The sequence below is a fragment of the Amblyomma mixtum genome, chromosome 1, assembly GCF_055824585.1.
Source record: "Amblyomma mixtum isolate Tamu chromosome 1, ASM5582458v1, whole genome shotgun sequence".
NCBI classification, from domain to species: domain Eukaryota; kingdom Metazoa; phylum Arthropoda; class Arachnida; order Ixodida; family Ixodidae; genus Amblyomma; species Amblyomma mixtum.
The window spans coordinates 277,620,592-277,643,888 of NC_143012.1; the positions used below are offsets into that span (position 1 = coordinate 277,620,592).

The 23,297-nt window shown below is 49.3% G+C and overlaps 3 protein-coding genes across 4 annotated transcripts in view; 1 reads left to right on the plus strand and 2 right to left on the minus strand.

The window, feature by feature from the left end:
* Positions 1-8,687, minus strand: part of LOC149371815 (acid-sensing ion channel 2-like) — a 29,229-nt gene extending 20,542 nt beyond the window's left edge. The window contains exons 1-3 of the mRNA XM_089585329.1: positions 8,619-8,687; positions 5,861-6,209; positions 236-399 (exon numbers count right to left, since the gene is read on the minus strand). Of these exons, the coding sequence (XP_089441455.1) occupies positions 236-399; positions 5,861-6,013 (317 nt within the window). The 5' untranslated portion in view covers positions 6,014-6,209; positions 8,619-8,687. The remainder of the gene's footprint in view (positions 1-235; positions 400-5,860; positions 6,210-8,618) is intronic.
* Positions 8,688-10,345: 1,658 nt separating this feature from the next.
* Positions 10,346-18,077, minus strand: LOC149371816 (calcineurin-binding protein cabin-1-like). Its single transcript, XM_089566095.1, has one exon. The coding sequence runs from the start codon at positions 17,798-17,800 to the stop codon at positions 12,356-12,358; it is 5,445 nt and encodes a 1,814-aa protein (XP_089422221.1). The 5' UTR covers positions 17,801-18,077; the 3' UTR covers positions 10,346-12,355.
* A 194-nt stretch (positions 18,078-18,271) lies between these two features.
* On the plus strand, positions 18,272-22,831 carry LOC149371817 (uncharacterized). Of its 2 annotated transcripts, none has more exons than XM_089566097.1 (4): positions 18,272-18,507; positions 18,624-18,694; positions 19,373-19,435; positions 20,304-22,831. In XM_089566097.1, the coding sequence occupies exons 1-4, from the start codon at positions 18,373-18,375 to the stop codon at positions 20,404-20,406; spliced, it is 372 nt and encodes a 123-aa protein (XP_089422223.1). In that variant the 5' UTR covers positions 18,272-18,372; the 3' UTR covers positions 20,407-22,831. The 2 variants fall into 2 exon arrangements, with proteins under 2 accessions (XP_089422223.1, XP_089422222.1); XM_089566096.1 differs by having other exon boundaries at positions 18,276-18,507; positions 19,373-19,445.
* Positions 22,832-23,297: the final 466 nt, after the last annotated feature.

Genomic DNA, 23,297 nt, shown 5'->3' on the forward strand with positions numbered 1-23,297 from the left:
GGTCGAAGACGGCAGCAGGTTCGAATTTGTACACGGGGCAAAAGGTGTATGTGTGTTATGGCTACACCATATTACGATACCGACGCAATCTTGCCCCCAGAGTTCCGCATAGATCTGTCCCTGCAAAATCTCATTCACTGCAATCCACTTCTTCAGAGTGATCGCGACTGCCTCTGAACGCCGGTGAGAGAGTGTGAAGCTGATCGGCGAAAGCAGGACCCGTGTGCACACTCACCTGGGCTCGCTGCAGTTGCGGCGCGCGTAGCGGCAGTGCGTCACGGTGTCCCCCAGCTGGTGTCCGAGCCGGAAGAGACGGCGCACGGTGCTCCGCTCTTCCTTGCGCCGCTGAGCCATCCACACGCGCAGCTGTTGCATCAGCTCGCGGTCGCCGGCGTTGGGCTGCGCAAACCGCAGGAGTAGCCGCACGCACGCACACTCACAGGTCACACTAAGACCCTTTGATAATTTTTTCTCAAACAACCGCGCTCAGGCTTTACAGACTGTCCCAGCAAACGTACGCCAGGATTCAAAAGCCATCAGACTTTTCAGCTTCTTCCGGAGCGTGACAAGGCCGTTATCTGCCTGCGCCCCCTAAGGGCGAGACTGTCCTCATAGCAGAAGTCATGCCTCAAAACCGAGCTGGCAGTTGCAGCTGGGTTCAAGACACGGCTCCACTAGCCATGTGGCTTGTGTGTATGTGTGACTCCACTTCTGCGCGAGCATTGTTCGCGAAACCACGATGCCGTATGTGCAGACATCGCCTTGCTCAACTGCTCAGGCGTAATAGACAACAATACTGATGGGCACTTTGGTCAGACATGATTTCTTGTGCAACAGCGCAACGGCACAAGGCCAGAGGACAAGAAGGGACGATACACAGCGTTGACTAACAACAGAAGTTTATTCAGGAAGCCATGCTTATTGCTGCTGATAGCAGAAGCGATAAGCCACCAACTGAACCCGTGCCGACACCGATCTTTCATTCGTTTCTCTCTCTCCCTCGCCCCTCTTTCCCTCGCCCCTCTGGCTATATAATATCCCTTGATCCGAGAATAAAGCGTCATTCTCCGGCCTGGCTACGCTGTCTGATGCATCGACCGGGAGCGGCTTGTCCACCGACAACGCCGTCTCAACAGTGGCGGCGAGGGTGGGACCAGGACATCGGGCCCAGGGTAGCGACACACATGGGTCACAGGCTACCGGACTTCGATGATGAAAAAGATAAGTGGCAAGCTTACCTAGTGAAAGTTGAAGCGTACTTGGAAGCCAATGAAATCACAGTTGACGCAAAGAAAAGGGCCTTGCTCGTAGCCGCCCTTGGGACAAAGACAGTTCAAGTTTTGTGCAGTAAAGTAGCGCCAGCAAAAGCAAGTTCGCTGAGCTACGATGAGGTGGTCGACACTTTGAGCAGCTACTATGATCCTACACCGAACGAGATAGCAGAAAGTTTCAAGTTCTTCAACCGCTATCAGAAAGAAGAGGAATCCGTGAAAGAATTCATTGTTGCTGTACGACAAATAGCACACAACTGCAATTTTTCGTCTATGAAAGACAGAATGATCAGAGACCGCATCGTGTGCGGCGTCAGATCGAAAAGTTCGCAAAAGCAACTTCTGGCGAAAAAGGACCTGTCGCTAAAAGAAGCAGAGGCTCTCGCGCTAGCTGCAGAAAGCGCGGAACTTGATTCACGGGGCATAACCGGACAAGCTCTGGGTGCTAACGTGCTCAATGTAACTCGTCGGCGCAAACCAGAGAGAGAAAAGCCGAAGTTCAGGCCACAAAAGCAATGCCAGTGCTGCGGGAACCATGGCCACAAGACGGAAGCGTGTCGCTTTAACAGACGGCAATGTTTCAAATGCAGACAGTACGGTCATCTAGCGAGGATGTGCTCTTCATCGGACATTGTTAACAGAACCGGTACCATGGAAGCGCAAACGCAGCAGGAATCTGAGGACAGTGATAGTAGTACATCGCAGATTTGGTCTCTCCGCACGAAGCAGACACTGCTACCGCCCATTCAGAAAACATTCACGTGGAACGGCGTTGACCTAAAAATGGACATTGATACCGGATCCCCAGTCTGCGTCATTTCAAAAGCTATCTATGACAAGCATCGTAAGGAATGGCCTCCGCTTGCGAAATCGCCGATAAAGTTGTCGTGCTATCTCGGGAAGCTACCCGTACTTGGGGTAATGAGCATGGACGTGTTATCAAGCAGCGACCATTGAATGCAACCTGGTGGTGTTAAACTGCAAAGGCCCCAGTCTTTGTGGCCGGGATCTATTGCAGAAACTGGATGACACGGGAACGGCTGTCCTTCACGTCAAGGCGCAACCCAACAAGACCAGCACAATTCCGCCAGCTGCCCCGCTACCGGCTTTGGCACTACTGACCAGTTACGCCGATCTTTTCACCGAGACCACGGGACTCTTGAAAGGCCCGCCAGCCCGGATTCATCTCAAGAGCGGATCGACTCCGAAGTTTTTCAAGGCAAGGAAGGTTCCTTTTGCGTACAAAGAGAAAGTGTCGCAGGAGTTGGATAGGCTCGCGGAAGCGGGGATAATATCTCCAGTGCCATATTCGGAATGGGCCACGCCCATTGTTCCCGTCTTGAAAAAGGACGGCTCGGTGCGCATTTTCGGAGACTTTAAAGCTACACTAAATCCAGTGTGTGAGGTTGAGCAATACCCGCTGCCAGTCATTGACGATATGTTTGCCAATTTAGCGGGAGGAGAACGGTTCAGTGTGCTAGATCTGCGGGATGCCTATAACCAGGTCGCGCTAGACGAGGATTCGCGGAAACTGATCGTCATTAACACTCACAAAGGACTCTACTGCTACAACCGGCTGCCATTCGGTATCTCGTCGGCGCCAGCAATATTTCAGCGGAAAATTGAATCGGTACTCCAAGGGTTAACCAGCGTGCAGGCCTACCTTGACGATGTGCTGATAGCTGATAAGAGCCAGGATGACGCCAACTTGAAAGCAGTGCTGCAGCGCTTCAGGGAACATGGTATTAAGCTGCGCTCTGATAAATGTCGCTTCGCCGAGCAAGCAGTAACATATCTTGGTCATCGCATTGACAAAAACGGGTTGCATCCAATTCAGAAGAACATCGATGCTATCAGACTAGCCCCTTCTCCGCGTAATGTTACAGAGTTGCGTGCTTTTCTTGGATTCATCACGTTCTACAATAAGTTTCTCCCTAATCTGTCCACATTACTTGCTCCTTTGTACAAGCTGCTGACGAAGGGAGCCAGGTGGATGTGGAGCGAAAAAGAGCAAGCTGCATTCGAGCTGGCGAAAAAGGCTCTTTGCGCAGCTCCTGTGTTAACGTATTTCAATCCGAAGCTCGAGCTACTTTTGGAATGCGACGCCTCTCCTCACGGGGTAGGAGCGGCACTGTTCCATCGCATAAATGGAGAAAACAGGCCCATTGGATTTCGGTCCCGGACCTTGACTTCGGCTGAAACGAAGTATTCACAGATTGAACGGGAAGTGTTAGCTCTTGTCTACGGTGTTTCACGTTTCCGTGACTACCTACTTGGCAGGGAGTTCACCCTGGTCACGGATCACCGTCCTCTGCTTGGCCTTCTGCGAATGGATCGCCAGACCCCAGTCATGGCCGCCGCCAGAATACAAAGATGGGCGCTCTTACTGGGAGCGTACAAATACAAGCTGCTTTGCAAGTCCGGTAAAATGATGGTCAACGCGGACGTCCTAAGCCGTTTACCTCAAACCTTGCAGGAAACCGAGACTGCACCGGAAGGCGACGCAGAGTTTGTTCTCGCCATCGACCAGTGGGACCAGTCGGCCATCACCATAAATGAATTGCGGTCACTTACAGCAACGGACGAGGTGCTACCCCTTGTATGCAGGTACGTCCGTGAGGGTTGGCCCAACGCGTGTTCAACCGGTAACTCTGAGATGATGGCTTTCTACAAAAAGCGGCAGGAGTTATCTGTTCAGGATGGCCTCCTACTGTGGGGACATCGTGTAGCAATCCCCAAACAGGCACGCGCTAGATTGCTGATGATGCTGCACGAAGCCCATCAGGGCGTCTGCACCATGAAGAAGGTAGCGCGGTCTAAATTTTGGTGGCCGGAGATTGACCTGGATATTTGCCGAATTGCCGCTCAATGCAGAAACTGTGTCCAGGCTTTACCAATGCCACCAGCTCGTGAGCCAGTGAACTGGCCAGCAACCGAAGAAAAGTGGTCCCGTCTGCACCTGGATTTTGCCGGACCTATCAGAGATAAAATGTTGCTAATCGTGGTAGATTCCCACAGTAAGTGGATCGAGGCAATTCCACTAGCGCGTGCAACGTCAAGTAGCACGGTAAACGCGCTGCGTACGCTCTTCAGCCAGTTCGGACTACCGCGCACTGTAGTAACTGATAATGGCACGCCCTTTACGGGGTCGGATTTCGCCACATTCATGGAAAGAAACGGCATTGCCCACATTCGGACACCGCCCTACCATCCTCAGAGCAATGGACTCGCAGAACGTGCAGTCAGGACGGTGAAGGATGGACTAAAGAAGATGCCGGGCGTGGATCTCTCAACCGCACTCGCGCGAGTTTTGTGTCGTTACAGGAATGCCCCGCGGCAGTCCGGCCTTTCACCTTCAGAAACACTGTTAGGTTATCGACTACGCACTCGACTTGACATGTGTTTTCCTCCCAGGAACAAAGCTGCGCAGCTGTGCAGGGAAGCTAAGAGAACTTCGGACGACGCCAGCTGGAGTTTCGCTCCGGGGGACCCAGTACTAGTCCGTAACTATGGAGTGGGTGACAAGTGGACACCCGGAAAGGTGAAGTCAACAACAGGCGCTCGACTAGTTACTGTCAAGACGGAAGATGAGGTGGTGGTTCGTCGTCATGCTGATCAAGTCCGCAAACGCTACGACGAGGGCTCCACACACACAGGGACAAACAGTCAAGCAGCAGCACCATCGGGACATCCGCTGGCTGAACACAACGCACCCACGTCAGCACCCGTTGACCCTGCACCCCAGGAGACGACGCTGCGCCGGTCAGCCCGGGTGAAGAAACCAGTGGATCGCTATGGCTATTAGGAGGAACGGATGCTGCTGATAGCAGAAGCGATAAGCCACCAACTGAACCCGTGCCGACACCGATCTTTCATTCGTTTCTCTCTCTCCCTCGCCCCTCTTTCCATCGCCCCTCTGGCTATATAATATCCCTTGATCCGAGAATAAAGCGTCATTCTCCGGCCTGGCTACGCTGTCTGATGCATCGACCGGGAGCGGCTTGTCCACCGACAACGCCGTCTCAACACTTATAAAGGCGCCAGCGACACTGAAAAACAGAAAAATATAAAGAACCGTGGACAGATATCCCTCCGACCAGGCACGACCAGGCACGACCAGTGCACGCCACATCGATGTGCACTGTCGTGATTGTTCTTGCCAGCCTTTATATGACAAAAGCAGGATTGTTGATAAACACAAAAATCAGCTGACTAGAGAAGTTATCGAAGCGTCTGAGATCATGAAGCTGGGTCAGAGGTGTGCAAGCGCCCCTTCTGTCGCTATCTTGCAGAAAGAACATGAATTTTCGCACACGTGTTAGCCTTGTGTTATCAAATACGTGCCTGGTAGGAGGGATATCTGTCACGGTTCCTTGTATTTTTCTGTTTTTCAGTGGCGCTGGCGCCTTTATAAGCATGGCTTTCTGAATAAACTTCTGTTGTTACTCAGCGCTGTGTATCGTCCTTTCTTGTCCTCTGGCCTTGTGCCGTTGCGCTGTTGCACAAGAAATAAGTAATACACAAACATCGTGCGGCCTGCTTGAGACCACTTTCCAACACTACTTTCATTTAGGTTCGTCGTGACTCACGTCGTTGTAAGTGATGTTAGCAGAGCAGTCTCTGTCCAAGATCTTCTTCAGCACTCCCTTCTTCCCTGGAAGAGAGGCACCATAAGCGCAGACGCGAGACCTCCGTAGTGGGTTGACGTTGCAGATGGTAACATCCGGGAAGGCCATGGTCATGCCCTGGTCCGAACTGTAGCTCGTCGCCACGGGAAAGGCGGCGTACTCGCTGAACACCAGCAGGCACTCGTGGACGCACTGGACCACCAAGAAGGAGACGACCACCAGCCAGCACAGCTTGCGCAGCAGACCACCCCGACGGCCGCACAGCACGTCGCAGCCGGGACCGCCAGACTCGGCCACCAGGTCACGAAACCTAGAAGCGGACTTTTAGGGCGCTAAAGTTCACTACGTTAAAGCTCTTATTGACAATATGTTCTCAAGTAGAACAAGGACTTAAACAAATGTTGCACCAACTGTCCCCCGAACAGAAACCGCTGACAGACTTGAAGCAGAGGAAGATGGTGAATGCTCACATACTCACAGGGACGAATACTCACATTTCATCGAACACTGCTCTACAGTAACGTAAGCAGAACAAATCAGAGATTCAGAGTCCTTCAAGAAGGAGCAGTCGATCAAGCAACAGTTCTTGGATATCCACACGACAGCCACACCGCTTGCTGGCCTGCCGGACCTATACCTTGGTCCACCGCGCCGTTTGCTTGTGTGGGTCCGCATTTTGAGACTACCATGAACACTTGACTATACTCTTTTTTGCTGAGCATTAAATATTTAGTGCTGTCGAACGTACCGTCGCGAGCTCTCTGCTAAGAAACATAAATAGCACGATGACAGCCTTAAAATCTCATATACCTCTGTTGACAGCCCATTTGAAGAACGCGTCGAAGTAATAGGCTCCTAAACATGGGCGGCTTCACGGTGGAAGAAGATAATAATAAATAAAGTGGCCGCATGGAAATGGCTGTCAGTCACTTGCCTAAATTCGAGCGTAGGCGCCGGGTATTTTCATAATTAATGACCACGGTCGATACTGCCAGCCCGAGACCTGTACGAAATGTGATTCTCGATTGTTGCCCACAGAAGCTGGAGGTTTGAAGCGGAGCACCTATGCCTGCAGACGCGCGAAAACAAAAAGATCTGCTGCCTGTTTGCCGACGGTCGGAAAGGTCGTTCAGTTTTTTAGCCGCCGCGGTGGCTCAGTGGCTATGGTGCTCGGCTGCTGTCCCGAAAGACGCGGGTTCGATCCCGGCCGTGGCGGTTGAATTTCTTTGGAGGAGAAATTCGAGGCCCGTGTACTGTGCGATGTCAGTGCACGTTAAAGAACCCCAGGTGGTCGAAATTTCCGGAGCCCTCCACTACGGCGTCTCTCATAGCCTTAGTCGCTTTGGGACGTTAAACCCCATAAACCAAACCAAACCAGTTTTGTTGTTGTTATTCTTTTTCTTCTTCTTTAGCTCTAGTTCTCAACTGCTCTGCGACTTTAGAAAAACTGGGCAGGAAATCAAAGCAGAGGTGGGTCGAAACAGAGAGAGCGCACCGAAAGCTACTTGGCATATGCGACCGTTGCGGCCAAGGACACGTACCGCACGAAGCAATAGGTATAACGAAGAAATCGCGGGCCCCTTCGATTGCGTTGTAACTGTACTGCGGTCTGTCTATACAACTTGCTGCACCAGAGATCATGAGACATACGACGTTAGTGAGCCCTACCTAACAATCGATGTAATCTCACGCACATATTGTGTGCGCGTCAACGCAAACAGACATTTCCAAGCAAAAACTCGACACGAGCAGTTTCACTTTCTCTTCGCTTCGGGAAGGCCGAAATGCTTAGCTTAAATCAGGCTCTCACTTTTGAAGCGAAAGCTGCACTACGCTAGGTAAAGCCAATTTCGCGGTGGGCCGAAGTTTCACCTTCAAATGACCTTGGGCTTCGAAAGCAAAGGCGCATAACTGGCCCCCTGCACAGTGGCCACCTTATTAGTCGTGCTTTAAGCTACGAAACCGATGGAGCAGGAACTTCGAAAGCAAAGGAAAGGCGCATAACTGCCCCCTTGGAACAGTGGACACCTCAGTCGTGCTTTAAGCTACGTGGCGGTAGTGACAGGTGCGCGCTGCATGCGTTGGCATTGAGAACGTTGTGCCAACGCGGCACTGAATCTATAGGCCGTCGGTGTTCGTTGGCGTTGGCGTTGACAACGTTCTAGACTCGATTATTTGAAGGAAAAGGAGTGCACATAACTGGCTCGCTGGATCAGTGGACGCCTGAATCGCGCTTGAGGTACGTGGGATGGTGAGAGAGAGATGTGGGCTGCATGCGTTAGCGCTGACAACGTTGTGGCAGACACGCGGCATTGCAGCAATAGGCCGCAGCGTTCATTGGGTGAGCAAGTTCTCGTGATCAACTGTCACCTGCCAGCGTGGCAGGGTGGGCGCGCTGCCTATTCAGTGTCCGGAACAAACTCAATGTTACAGACGCCAATTGCTGCGTATAGTTAGTTGCCCGATACTCCATAGCTTTCGCTCTCTAGCCGGTTCATCAGTAGCTGAACCACACAATTTTTTTTTTTCATGAGCTACTATATGCAGAGGAATAGTGCAGCTATAAAACGCGACTTTACGAGGTTGCTGACATGTGTGGTCCATCCCACCGCTTAACCACTGCTTTCTCATTGTAAGGAACACGCGCAAAGCAAGTTGCTCATTACGCAAAGCAGAAAATGGATGTATGCACTCTGTTTTAACGCGAGAGCGTTAGTACCTCCATGTCGGCAAAAATTATCCGGCATCGGCGTTGGCGACCTCTTGAAGTCTAGCAGCCAGAGCGGCCGGAGCACGCAGGTGGAAGGTGGCGCCTGTCAAATAGGTCACGCGACCTTGTGACGTCATCATAACTTGCCCACCTTGGCAAATGGCGACTGCCCACCGGATTTTGAGCAAACTACCCTCCGTGGCAGGTGGAAGTTAAATGAATGATTGGTCGCAAGTCCCACCGGTGGCAGCACCTGCCAAGAAAGGGCAGTGGCGCATCGCTTAACCGCTGCGCCACTGCGTCAAGTGGTAGGAGGACTCCCTGCGATCTAAGGATGTAACGTAGAGAATGGAGAACCTGAATGTTTTGTACCACGTTCCTAAGACTGCTGATATACCGTTGTTTTCTACTGACTCTGAGTGCGAGGCGCGAGGAGGCCATGTGCATGTGTGAGCGCCACCGTCGTGTGGGAGCGGTGTCGTCTACGCGCGCACGATCACGTGCGCTGCGCTTGCCCGCTCGTTATGCGAGTGCGTCCCTGCGCCCGCGCGAAGATAACTTTCGACACACTCGCGCGCAGCCCTCTACTTCAGTCTATGTATATTTCGTATATTAATTGTGTACGGTGTCACTCTACCTCTGTCCTTTCTTTCTATCGCTCCCCGTTTCTTTCCCCTTCCTGTCCTCACCCTCTCCTTGTTATTTCCGCTAGCCGCAGCCACCGTGGCCGCAGCTCATGCGCTTCAAGCCTCGATAGTAGATGCCGCGGCTAGCAACACCTTTTACTTCCGGCTTATTTTGTTTACAATAAACCACTAATAATAATAGAATATTAAATGTAAACAGATGCCTTAAATCGTGCCCTAATTCCGCACCATTATTTTCACATCACACTATGCAACCGCGGCATTCGTGGAAGTAGGTATGGTGTGGTGTACTTTTCCCTTACGTAAACAGCTGAAAAAAAAAAATGAAGTTTCGCAGTTTACGGTATTCGTGACTTTTGGCATTTCCTTAGGACAAGGTAACAAGCTGTACTATTCTAAATCTGTACATTTAAGGTGCTGAAGCTACATCCAAGCTATTTAAAAGCAACTCCTACGGTTCTTGAACGCCAATACGCGGACCCTTTTGCATCGCGCTTGCTTTGCAATGCGCCTGCCGCCGGTCGAGTTTGAAGCCTTGATTCGTGTCCAGTAACAGTACTAGTAAATATGTGCTGAAAGTGGTTGGGAACTTTCGAGCTACACGCGCGCGTGCGCGTGTGTGTGCTGCACATGACAAAAAATTTAGTTGAGCTTTAACCGAAGTGCAAGCTCAATGAAAAAATTGAGAACAGGCTCCTTTAGCTAAATTATATGATCGATTTATATAACTATTATTTACCCGTTGGCAAAGCAGATATCTGGTTTGGCTTATGGGGTTTGTCCCAAAGCTACTTCGGCTATGAGAGGCACCGTAGTGGTGGGCTCCGAATAATTTCAGCCACTTGGGTTTCTTTAACGTGCACCGACATCGCACAGTACAAGGACCTTCAGCATTTCACCTCCATAAAAATGCGACCGCCGCGGCCGCGGGACCGAACCCGCGTTTCAGGTCAGCAGCCGAGCACCATAGCCACCGTGGCGGCCCAAAGCAGATATTTCGCAACGTGCTTGCAATATGCAACGCCAGGATGCACATGGCGCAGTTCACGTTAGTTAGTGATAAAAACAGTATTTATTGAGACACACACGTTAGACAGCGATAAAAAAACCGTACTTTATTGAGACACGCACAAAGTGAAACTATATACAATGTGGTATGACTAACACTTAGCAAGACGATCCCATATGTACAACCTGGTTAAATCCAAGGCTTCGATCACACCCTTTTCTTCATTTTTTATTCCTTACAGTAAAATTTCGACAATCCTCAGAGCAGAGAGTTTTTGCGGCGTTTCGCACGTTTTCAATGCTATGTTCATAAATCTAAAACTATCGACGCCCTTTTTGCCTTGAGCATGGTTAGGCGCCATAGTGTCATTCTTGCACCTTATCTACAATGCTGACGAATTTTCACCATTCCATAAGGCAATGCGCCGCTTCCTTTCAGCGCGAAACAACGTACTCTAGATGCATTGGCGGACTCTTTACATGTTGGTACACACAAGCACACAAACGCACATTTCAACAGGAATGCGGTGAAGGCTCCAGGAGAAAAAAAAATCCAGTTCTGCATAGCCAGCGAAGCACACATCAAATAACAAGCGTGTATTAAGCTTTACACCTAAGCTAAAGCTTTATATTAAGCTTTATATTCACAAGTGACCCTGAAGTCGGTGAAACATCCTGCGCAACGCAGATGAGATGACTACGAAGCATCCCAAATCAAAACAGTGGCAATGGTAATAAAAGAAATGTTAGCGCAGTAATTCCGAGGTAGGGTCAGAGAGAATAAAAGTGCTTAAATAAAAAAAACACAACAGGCAAACAATTGCAACATAGTGCAACAGAGAACTGAACCAGCTGACGAAGAGCAACATATAAAAGATTTCGGTTCAAACTGGACTGAGACCTTCAGACACAAAGTTACATCGTGAAGCTCTCACTAGTAAAATTATTCCCAGCTTCCACCGATTTCGTGGCAGTCTCCTTGGCACATAAACAAGGCCAAACCAAATTCGACAGCAGTTAAGAAGGAAACTAAATACAAGCACCAATTATTAACTTCAAATATAATTCCCTCCGCTACAAGCTCAGTTGCATGGCCAGAGCTATCAGGTTCACATACTTGGACAGCGGCCAGGAGACACATGTTCCCCCTCTTTCACGACCCTGCACCCCACTGTGGTGGAGAGCCAACTCATAAAAGGCAAGGCTAAGACACGATCCGTGCTAAACACCGAACGTGCTTATGTCTGAGAAGTGTATGCACAAAGCCTCGCACGCGTCCAATGCTCCAGGCGTTCAATTTTATACCCATGACTGAGAGCATAGCGCAAGTCTATGCCGCCAGACTCGCACATTGGAACCGCAAAAAATAAATCGTTTAGGTTGGTTTCAAGAATACGCAACTATAGACTAGTTGCGGGCCTCTGCCATGTTTTCAATCTGGGATCCATGATTTAGCCCACCTTCATTTCCTGGTGTACATAATATGGAAGCCTCAACCAAATTATGTCCAAAACAATCTATGAACATTGGCTAGATCTCATTTTGAGACAGCCGTCTCAGTATGTACAGCCCACTAACACCCCTCACTCATGGATCTTCAAACCTCCACCAGAGGCTCTCTTTGTGGGGGTGAGGCTGATGGAGGACACAATTTAAACAAACATTGTAGATGAGGCGCATACACAGATGTCAAACAGCGTCTCAAAACCTAGTGCAGAGGACAAAAGTTTATGGACGTTTGAACCACCAAAAAAATTAATTTCCTTGCCACCTACGCAAGCACCAGCTCCAGTGGAGCTGAGAGGTGCAGTCTGAATTTGAGCCAATGACCACTGCAGTGCACCTCCAAAGTGCGTGCCTATAGGAAGCACAGAAATCATTTTCTGACAACCCATAGGGCCACAAACTCTTTTCTCTGACAGTACATTGTGTCCAGAAATGAAGATGGCAGGAATAAGCAAATAAATACCCATACAAAACAACACGCCCTAGACAATCACAAGCTGCATAGCAGAGGTTGAATTTGAGTGAAAATTTGAAAACAAAGCAAGCCACGTATATACAGAGGATTCACTAGCAGTCACGCACAGCTTACAACGAGTTCGAAAAGCTAGCGGCAGTTCCATCAGCCTCGTAGATGGGCGGTGGCTCGTAACCGTGAGCCGCCGCCTCGAGAGCTCGCAGGGACTCCCTGTGCTGGCGTCGAGCACAGAACATGACGGCCTGCTCGGCGATGGGCGGTGACGAATCGACCTCACCAAGCTTGTACAGGCGGTATGACTCGGCAAGCGCCGCGCCGGCCTCATCCACGAAGGCGCCAGCCTTCTGGAATACCTGCGACACCCTATAGACGTCCAGAAGCGCAGAAACCAGCACGTCGTCCTCCGGCGGCGGCTCCTCGTTCATTAGGACATCTAGGCGCCGGCTGGCCAGGATCATAGCCGTCTCAAACGCCTTCCGCGCCAGGTACGTGCGGTCCACGTCGCGCAGGTACTTCTTTTCGGTCTCGGGCTCGCGGTGCAGCTGCACCGCCACGTACGCCAGCATGTCCACGTCGCCGCACCGCTCGAGGACCTCAATCAGCAGCATGACCGAACGGTACATGTGCGTCGCGAAGCTACCCGCTCGGTCTATCTCATCGCCTGGCGTGTGCCAGATGCCGGTGAAGAAATTGGTTGCCTTCCGCTCAGCGAAGAGGCCGGGAGCAGCCGGCGTCGAATCCGCCGCTGATGCGGCCGGCCGGTTCTGTCCAGACTCCAGCAGGTAATCGCGCGCCAACTGCAGGTTGCATGAGCGCTTGGAGTGGCAGTAGAAGCGCGCCAGGTAGTAGACGCTCTTGAAGTGCTGCGGGAAGCGACTCACACACTCCTTCATGGCGTGCACGCACGTCTTCAGCAGGACCTGCTTCATTTCGGCCTCGTCGAGTCTCAGGAACGGGTCGCTCTGCGCGGAGCTCTCCTGCTTCGACGGCTTCAAGGGCACCGGTGCATCGGAGGACGACTGACCGGTGCTCTTTTTCTCGCCGCTATCGGCGTACTTCTTGCGTCCGCTTGACTTGCCCTCATTGGGTACAACCGGCTCTTTGTTGCCAGAACCTTCACTTAAAACACAGGGACGAACCGTGCGCTGATCATCCCTACCCTTCAGCATTGTTGGCTGGGGCGGTGATGCTGTGGATTCGGGGCCACGGTGCGACACACCCCGTCTCTCCTCAGATGCTAGCTTCTCGCTGACAACCGTCAAAAGGCAGTCGAGAATATCCCTCACAACTGACACCTCCTGAGAGTCCGCTGGGCTAGACGAGCAGGCGGTAGGCTTCGCTTCTTCGGGGTTTTCTAGATGCGGCTTTTTGGCATGGAAGTAGTCGTGGTCACTCTCCAGACTCCTCTTTTTGGCCTGTCGTTGCGCCGCGCTGGGTTTCCCTTCCTTCTTTTCATCTTCAACAGACTCCTCGCTCTCTTCATCTTCATCTTCTTCGGACGAGGAGTCATACTCCATGGTATCTGCCTTTTCCTGGAACCTTGCGAACGGACTGTTCCCCGCCTTTTGGATGAACTTCCAGATAGCCCGCAGCTCCTCCTTCGGCGTCGATGTCTCTTCGTACTTGAGCAGATACTTCATAGAGAGAGCATGAATCTTATAGTAGAGCTCTAGAGATTCGATTGAAAGCGGTGGCGGGCTGTGGTACAAGATCTTGCGTGGGTACTTAGCGTTCATTTCGTACAAATGCAGCAGTGACTGGTACAGATGTTCAAGGTACACTCCAGGTGGGCAGCCCATTTTGTGTGTGATCTTTCCAAGCAGGTAATGGTTGAGCCACATTTCATCAGTACCTACACCATCCTCGCAGCGGTTTGCAGATTCGTAGCAACTCTTGGCTGTCTCCAAGAGTTCCTTCTTTCGCTTCGCCAGAGCCTCACTAGCTTCATCGCTCAGCCCAAACTGCTTGCTTTGCTTCAGCTGCCGGGATGCATTTGACTGGAGCATGTAAACACATGAGCCGTACTCAATCCATAGGGCAGAGTTGGTTGCATCAATTTGAAGTGCACGTTTAAAGCATCGCAGTGACGACACCGCTCTTTTCTGAATAGTACTTTCACTTTTTGGCTCGCAGGAGTTGATGCGCTGTTCCAGTTGGGCACTGCGTGAAAGTGCAAGGCCTGCCCATGAGTCAAGCCGGTCAGGGTTCAGACAGGTGTCACACATGTAGTACCGTATCGCCTTTGCAAATTCCTTGTTCTTAAAGTAGTAGTCACCAAGCAGGTAGTAGAGCTGAAGAACAACCGGGCTAAAGTTGCTGGTGTCAGGAAGTGTAGGAAATGTGTCAACGCTACCTTCAATGTATGCAGATATTGAGCTTTCCATGTTGCTAGGATCCTCTTCAGATGGAACTAGGGCAGTAATGCGTTTCAACAACACTTCCAGTTCTGATGAGACTGTGCTGGCTTTGTAGCTATCAAAACCAGGCAGGTGCTGTGGCTTGAAGAAGTCAAACACCTGTTTGCAGCGGTCCCAGGTGAGGCTCACTTGTTTAGCATTGTGTTCTTGAAGGTGCTTAACCTTCCCTCGGCGATTCGGGTGCCCATATAGACAGTAAAAACACTGTTCAATGCCATTGTTGAGGTCTTCATGGAAGGTATTAGCCATTGCAGACCTCTTTGCAAGCTCTTGAGTAACGACGTCCACAAAGAGGAACAACAGAACGCCATCAGATGTAGTGCACCATGATCGCCTCCCCAAGTGTTCGTGGGCTGTGAAGAAAAGCATCAAGGATGAAGGCATGGCACCGTTCATGCTAGCATTGCCATTGCTCTTAGCGAAGCCGACCGCACTTGATTGGTTTTCAGATCGTGCCGCCAAAAGCTGTATCTTGTCCTCCTCATGTTTGAGTATATAGTAAAGAATGTTCCACGACAGAACAGTAGGCACTGCCATCTCATTGCTACTCTCACTGACATCCATTTGCACATTGATCAGCTTGATGATGTTGTGAGCCATCCTTGTGAGCTTTGGGTTCTCTAGACATCCAAGAAGCCCCATGTCCTGCTTGATGCAACGATGAATGTCAGAGAGAACTATGACAATCGTGTTGGACCAGTCACATTTCAGAGTTTCAGTCGTCACAGCAAGATACTGGTTCAGAGCCTCATTCAGCGAAGCTTCGCCCCATATCAAGCATCCCGAGTAGTCCTTCAAGTTCCATAGCGATTCTTGCAGGAGTATGAGTTGAGCGTGGCGTTCAGGAATGTTTGCCTTGGCATGCAGTTTGCGACCTCTTGAGCCTGGTTTTTTAAATGTCTGAATCAAAAGGTCAGCCACTACTTTATACCTCCCAAGTTCAAATAGACGGTGCACCTCTTCAAGAGACTGGCACCTCTGCAAAGATTCCAGCTGATCCTGAACAATTTCTCGTGAGATAACACCATTCATTTTGCAATTAGTAATGACCACTTGCAAGGACTGTCCATCAGTAGGGTTTTCATAATCAATACGACAAAGGACATTCTCTAGCACTTGCACAGCTGACTCCATTTCTCCACTGAGCATCAAAAATCGTGCCTCAGCCCAGAATGCACGCAGGACAAATGAGATCCATTTTTCTTTAAAGATACCTTGCCGCACTGACATCTGAGCAAGAAATTCTAAATCACAACCAAACTGTGCACTAGGAAACTCCGGCCCAAGCTGGTTCCCCGGGCTCCTCGGTGATACTGAGGCTGATGGCTGAGCCTGTGCTTTAGCAACAACAATTTTGTCCATCATGAACTCACAGTACAGCAAAGTTGACATAGCATGTCTCAAGATGTTTTCGGCTTCTTCTGCCCCAGCAAAGATAGAAGGTCTTTCTATGTGAGATCGTAAGCTTTTGTACAGTTCCACAAAGATATCGCACAAACGAGCAGGCCAAAGAAGATCTTCCCGACTGCTCAGCTCCCACAAGTAGTCTTCCATGAGGTCCATTAAGTTATACTTATCCTTGTGCTCATTAATGAACTTTTGCACACTTTCTGATTCTGTCTTTTCTATGCTCTCAGTATTGCAGACCACTTTATCAACATCCTCCTGGAGACTGCTACTTGGAGTCATGCCATATGTGTGGTCGCTGTTCAAATCAGAGAAGTTTGGGATGCTGTCCTCCCGATCATCCTTGCCCTCGTATGCGAGACTGGATGGCAGGAACTGAGTCAAGAGCTCCTGATAGTTGACATTCTCTTGCGTCTTGCGCAAGGTATTCCGAACTCTCGCGGAGCGCCTCTTCAAAGAGGGGTCCAAGTGTTCAAGGGACAGCCGCTTGCGCTTGCCACCCCTCCTGCCACCACTAAACGTCATCTTTGGGGCTCCATTGTTTTCATCAGGTGTTGCCAATTCCTGGGTGACTACAGTCAGCTGCTCAGCTAGTGACCCCAAGTCTGTAGGCTGCACTGATTGCAGTTCCCCGGATTCTGTCTGTGGCTGGCCTTCACATAATTCAGCCTGTGACGTTGTGTCACTTGGTGGATTGATGCAGATGACAAGGTCACCCGATGAATTCCCGCTGCCTTGTTGCAAGCTGTCTGCAGGGGACTCTTTCTTCATTTCCACGGCTTCAACAACGGGTTTGTCGTCCGACTCGCTCCTCAACAGGTCCACTTTACAAGCCAGAGACACGTCGCTGTCGTGCGCAGCTGAGGCAATAAACTCGTAAAGCTCCAGCATTGCCTGACCCAGGGCGACCCACGTCATCTCACCCAGTTTTTTACGCAACGAAAGCCTCGGCAACTTCTTCGGAGTGTACAGCGCGCGGCGTTTTTCCCTGAGCTCCCTCGCTTCGGCCAGCACTGCCTCCGCATCCTCCTTGCTCACGGTTCGCGAGAACACGGACGGGTCACAGCCCTTGAACACGTTGCCCTGGCAGCTCTTGAGATCCGGGTTCTCCCGAAACACCGCCTCCTTGAACACTAACGCTTTCACGTAGCCGGAGTCGAGGCGCAGCGCCCGTGCCGCGCACTGCAGGCACCCCAGGTGGTCGTTCAGCACGTACAACACCGTCATCAGGTTGCTGAGGCAGGGCCAGTGCTGCGCACTGCAGCGCAGCCCTTCCTCGAAGGCGATCCTCGCGAGCGGGTACAGGTACAGGTCCAACGCGAGCCGACCGATCTTGTACCAGAGAGTGACGTCCGTGCTGTCTATTTCGACTGCGTCTAGGTAGGCAGCGACGGCATCGCGGGTGTCACCACGTCGCACGTAGATGGCGCCAAGATTCTTCAGAGCCACATACTTGAGCATGAGCGCCGGCGGTAGTGCTGCACCACCGCTGCTCCTGCCGTCGTTTTCATCCTGGGACGGCGCACTACATCTGCTGATGAATGGAAGCGCGAGTAGTTCGCGGAAGGAAGACAGCGCCTCGTCGTGGTTGTCTTGCTGCAACTGGCCCAGCGCTTTGCGGTACAGACCGAAAGCCTCTTCCTCTTGGGCTTCTCTGGTGACCACCGGCGAGTCGTCGTCATCCTGAGGCGATGATGTGTCGTTGGAGTTCAGAGCGCAGAACTTGATCATCGCCGCAGAAGCACCACCGGCAGCAGCCACGGATACAGAATCGTGACACCCCCAGTAGCCGACGCCGGACCATGCCACGGACGAGCCACTGCTACGAATCACTAGACAGTTTCGTCGCTCCTTCGGGTACTCACGCAGCCTAGTTGCTCACAGTTTGATTGAGGCGGCAAAGACACTTCAGACAAGTTATGAACATTTTGGATACTTCAGGCTCCAAAACATGCCGCTCGAAAATAAAACAAAAGGTCCGCCTGCTCCACGGCCTACTGCAATGCGCCCAGCCTTGTTGTTCACAATAAAACGCGAAAGCAGAGCAATAGCGCTGCATGACAGCTGAATGAAATATTATCTTCATATTAAAATAAATATTGCTTGCAGTATGCTCTCATTTTGTTTGTGTTAAATGTTTAGTTTGATTATTATTTCACTTGAAATATTAACGATAAGATACTCAAACTACATGAACAGCAGACGACAAACATTGGACTGGCGCGCGCCTGACGTCATGGCGGCTTGTCGTCGGTTAGCGACAGCTCGCAGCTAGATATTTGGTATGCGGCGTTCAGTGAGTAATGGATAACGGTGAATCGACGTCGAACGGCACTATAAGCGAAGCCAGTGCGGCAACACCGAAGACGAACTCGAACGCCGAGCCGTACTGCGAGAAGTATTACTCTTTGCTGAAACGCTACAACGCCATCCAAAAGGTACGACTCCTGAGTCTGTGCCGAGCGGGATAATACAGCCGGAATCTGTTTGCCGTTTCGGCGCTACACTTTCGCCTTGACTAATTATGTTTACCTTGCATGTTGCTTGAACTTAGCAAAACTACCACCTGATGTATCGGATACAGCGGGTCAAGAAGTTGACGGCTAGGTTGACAAAGGAGAAGAGGTAAGATGTGTTACCTTACGTTCAAAGCTAGATCAGGTTTTTGTTTGTTCCACATTCAGCAGACTAAGATTTATAGACTATTTTGAGCTCTGGCTGCGAATTCTAATTGGCCTCCGCTGCTGCTTGGGTCGCTTTCGCATAGTGTCATATCCTGTTGTAAACTTCTCTCCTGTCAGCACAGCCGCGAGCTCTGTGCTCTTGTTTTAAACTGATACGCCTTTACTGAGAATAGCAGTTTTACTTTACGAAGATAATGTTTTATGGTGCGATACATGATGCAACTGAATAACCTGGTCGCATGTGCTGCATCTTCCATTTGCCGCGCAACCGACTTTTACGAAGTGCCGCTGAACTTTGGGCTCTCTAATGTTCTCTCGCAAGGTTCGCGCAGCTTCTTCTCACTCGTTTAAGCATATTAGATGTGGTTCGGAACTTGACTGAGTGTAGAAGTGCGGTCTGGTTGGTTTTCTATGGTAACGAATAGCGTAAACGATGAGGATGGACGAAGAATAAGGCGAACACACGGCACTGTGCCAAATACTGTTTTCACTCTTGAGATGTATAATTGACATTGTTTTGGTAAATCAGTTTAAATCTGCTATATATAAACACACAATGAAAAAAAAAGAAAAACAAGCTCCGATGGCAAGTATTTTAAGCCTTCTTTCTCTGTTACAGGTTCCTCACACAGCGGCTGAACAATTACAAGCAGGAGAAGCAAGCTGCCATGTCCATGTCTCAGTATGCAATAGTGAGTTGGAGAGATATACACTATTTCTTTAACTGCTCTTTCCTTTCTGACCACTGCGCTGTTTGACACGTTTTTTGTGCCTTTTGTGCTAAAATCATTCCTTTTAGTTCACATGCCACAACCTGCCAAATGAGTTAACTGTATTCCTTTCCTGGAAGTTTGCTTCATTTAGTGGTGGAGGAATTTCTGCATGGCTAGTGAAAGAAGTAATCTGGCTGTTGCCTAAAGTTAAAGGTTAGTCTGGTCAGTTCTCAGTGATTATAGACTCACAGCGGACGTAGAATTTGTTTAAATTAAGAGCAATCTTTTTTCGTACTCTGGATGCTGATAAGGCAAAAACATCTGTTCAAATAAACCAGAAATTCGAAATAAGCAAATTCAAATGTATCAGTGTCCAGCACGTAATTTGTGGCAAAAGAGAAACAAGGTATCCCAACTGTCAAGTTGTGGTCCCAGGGTCTCCATGACCCATGTCAAACAAAAATAGCTCACGAACAGAACAGGGACAAGCAAGTTAGCGCTAGTGTGTGTCCTTTCTTGTCCCTGTTCTGTTGCTGCGCTATTTTTGTTTGACATGTGTTACCAACAATCCCAAACTGCCACCTTAGTAGAATCCATGACCCATGCAGTGTTAGCCAAGGTGAACTATTGAAGCGTTGAGACTGAAGGGTGGCGATGAAAGAGAATGTTTATTCTATAAATTCTATTTGTATGAAAGGTCACATAAAAGATGCATTGGGTAGTGAGCACAAAATGTGACAACTCATATACATGATGTTGGCAAGATATTCCACACGTACATAAGTCTGAAATGATGCAATATAACAGTGTGTGATGTTTCATTTCTCTACATATCAGGATGAGCGGCAGTTCAGAAGAATCAAGCAAGAGCCAGTGGAACAGCCAACGCACCATGTGGTCAATGAGTACTTCTGCCGGAAACGAAAGGAGAAATGCATGAAGACCAGTTGACACCATGCTCCCAAGAGTTGCTTGCTTCGTGGCGTTCTTGTGTGAAACCTTTTTTGTGGTCCTGAACTGCTAGCTTCGCATCCCATTCCCAACATTCACCTCGTGCTCGCGCCAGTTCAAGGCAGTGGAAAGAGGCACTTGCACACGTCACCTTCACCTTCACAACTTGCATGGGACTCCTGTCAGCTCAATCACTCCATTTCTTTGCAAGAGGACTCCAGTGTGTGTGTCACATTACATCCTGGCAAAGTTTGGTCTTAAAACTAATTGTGATGTCATTTGTGCTCATTTGGAGCCCTTCACTGCGGCGTCTCTCATAACCTGTGTCGCCGTAAACCAAACCATTTGTGCTCATTAATGTGCATTTGCTTTTTTTATGCCAGTAAAGAGCCTTTTTTTCTTTCACGTCTTGCATAGGTAATATTACTGTGTGATCTCTACTGTGGATGGAGGATGTAGTCTTGTCTGTTTTATGGTAGAGAGGAAAGAAGAGAGGAAAAGAATGGCATTGTAGCTGTATCATTCTGTGTGAGCACCTAAACTGTGCCATGGGGGTAAGAATAAATGGAGTCAAAAAAAGGAAGGGGCAACAAGAAGTCAATCTGTTGAGCTCACAAAGTCTAGGGCTGGGAATGATGCTTTCACGTATTTTTTTACGCACTTTTCCTTTTCACATGTCCACACTTTGCAGTGCTCATATAGGATGACCGTATATTTACATTGGGCAATTGCACGTTCTCTCAATTCATCTGCCTGTATTAAAGTCTTGTGTCTTTTGGACAAAATGGTCTGGGCTATGGAGGTGGAGGACGAAAAACTTTTTTCAAGAAAAAGGTGTTGCTTGAGCTTGTACATCGATTCCTTATTATATGGCTCTGCTGGCTTGAGCTCCCCTAGGGACCTGTTGGATGAGGGCCTGTAGGTACTCCAGGTTATCGCTTGTCAGCACCACCTCCCACCATTCAAAAGACGTGTTTTGCGTCTGTAGACTGTTTGGTCTGGCCCCACTTCCCCACGAAATGTGGAAGAGTGGGGCAGACATCAGGTTCATGTGTCAGCGTGTAATGTTGGGTGTGTGAGATGTTGTCTATGAAGGCGTGGAAAGGTGTCCATCTTTATCAGCCACCGGGAAAATTATTTCTCAGCCTTCTTTGATGCTTGGGAATCACTGAACCTCATGGGTGAAGGTCCTTTTTTCAATGGCAGTTTTTTATGCATTTTTTTTTCAAAGAATTTATGATTGCCCCTGTATTCTTTTTATATCTTTAAAATGCCAAATATTGCGCTGTTTAGGTGTGGTACTCACCCTTCTTTTACAGGATAACCGAAGTGTGGGACTATCTGCAGCAGGTCAAGACCAGAAAAGCAGAATTTTGCAGTCGAAGATACAGTTGTAATGTCTACCTTAAGGAAGCAAATCACAGTAACCATCCTTACACGACATTCACACCCAGCTATTGACAGTGTGAACATTTCTCGCCGAAAACTTGCTCTTTTAGTTGACATCATCACCATAGATGACCTATTCTGCAGAAAAGTCAAATAGTGCTGATAAATTGAACCCACCTCTGTGCGAATTATGAAAAGAGACTAACTAGTAGTTTAGCCAGGAGCTGCAATAGTACCCGTCTCCCTGGATAAGACAGCGTTTAGTATGTCTCTTCAAAAAGCATTGTTTATGTACACTTTACACAAATTATCACCTGACCCTGTTCAGTGTTAGGAAAACGTATGTTTCTTTTTTCAACTTGATTGTGTCCCCAGTAACATTTCTCAGTATGGCATTTATTATTTGCGCTTGATATTGTTAGTGGGAGGCGACCGTATGTTTTCTATCATTTGACCTCTTTGAAAACAGTGAGTTTGTTATCATGTGCTTGTATTGGTACTGTTTCAGTAATAGTGGTTGCTTGAAGATAGCGCTACTCTATACATGGCATACCAGACAGGCTGCAGAAAATCATTGCCTAATGACAATGTAAAACTGGAACAAATTAACTCCTAAGAAAAGTATGTCAATGAGCTGCCCATAGTTAGCACTGGTTCCTTAGAAAATACTACTCAACTGAATTTCAGGAAAATATGGCTCTCATTTTATAGCAGGAAGAAATTGGCACTGCTAAAGGTGGCAATATAATTATCGCTGATGTAGTGAAGCCTAAATGTGATCAGTATTAATGTTTGCTGGCTCATGAATTCATGCAGTGATATCCTGCATGCTTTTCCTGAGTCAGCACATTGTGTTGTAGTTATTTTGACCTGGTGGGGGCACTAATGCTGTGGCAGCGATACTGCTCCAATAAAATTTCGATGACAGTAGTGGATGCATGTCTGCATTACCCCTCTCGTTCGTCCAAATATGTGTGTTATCTCAATATAAAATAATAATAATAAAAGCTTAAGTTTGTGCATAAGTACATGTGGACAGCGTTTTTGTTGCATGTGCAGAGCAACGAGTTTCCTAATGCAAAGCAGGTTCGATCCCGGCCATGGCGGTCGCATTTCATTGGAGGTGAAATGCGAAAGGCTCGCGTACTGTGCGGTGTCAGTGCACATTAAAGAACCCCAGGTGGTCGAAGTTTCCGGAGCTCTTCACTACCGCGTCCTTCATTGCCTGAGTCGCTTTGGGACGTTAAACCCACATAAACCTAAACCACAAAAACAAAACCGAAACCAATGATCGTATCAGGGAGTAGTGAGGGTGTAGTGATGTCATCACGATTTACATTTTTGTATGTCGTTTAAGCACTTTCACGGCGTTAACGCTGGGTCATTTTTTATAAATGGAATGCTGCGGTGGCTCACTGATTGGAGCGTTCGGCTTCTGAGCCGGAGTTCCCGGGGAACCCGGTCGCGGCGGCCGTGTTTCGACGCAGACGA

What these genes read in the sequence shown, in the direction of transcription:
- LOC149371817 (XM_089566096.1), top strand. Translation starts at nt 18,373, where the DNA reads ATGGATAACGGTGAATCGACGTCGAACGGCACTATAAGCGAAGCCAGT. An exon ending in AGGTTGACAAAGGAGAAGAG is followed by an intron (nt 18,695 to 19,372) that starts GTAAGATGTGTT and finishes TCTCTGTTACAG; the next exon opens with GTTCCTCACACAGCGGCTGA. An exon ending in CCATGTCTCAGTATGCAATA is followed by an intron (nt 19,446 to 20,303) that starts GTGAGTTGGAGA and finishes TCTACATATCAG; the next exon opens with GATGAGCGGCAGTTCAGAAG.
- LOC149371816 (XM_089566095.1), bottom strand. Translation starts at nt 17,800, where the DNA reads ATGATCAAGTTCTGCGCTCTGAACTCCAACGACACATCATCGCCTCAG.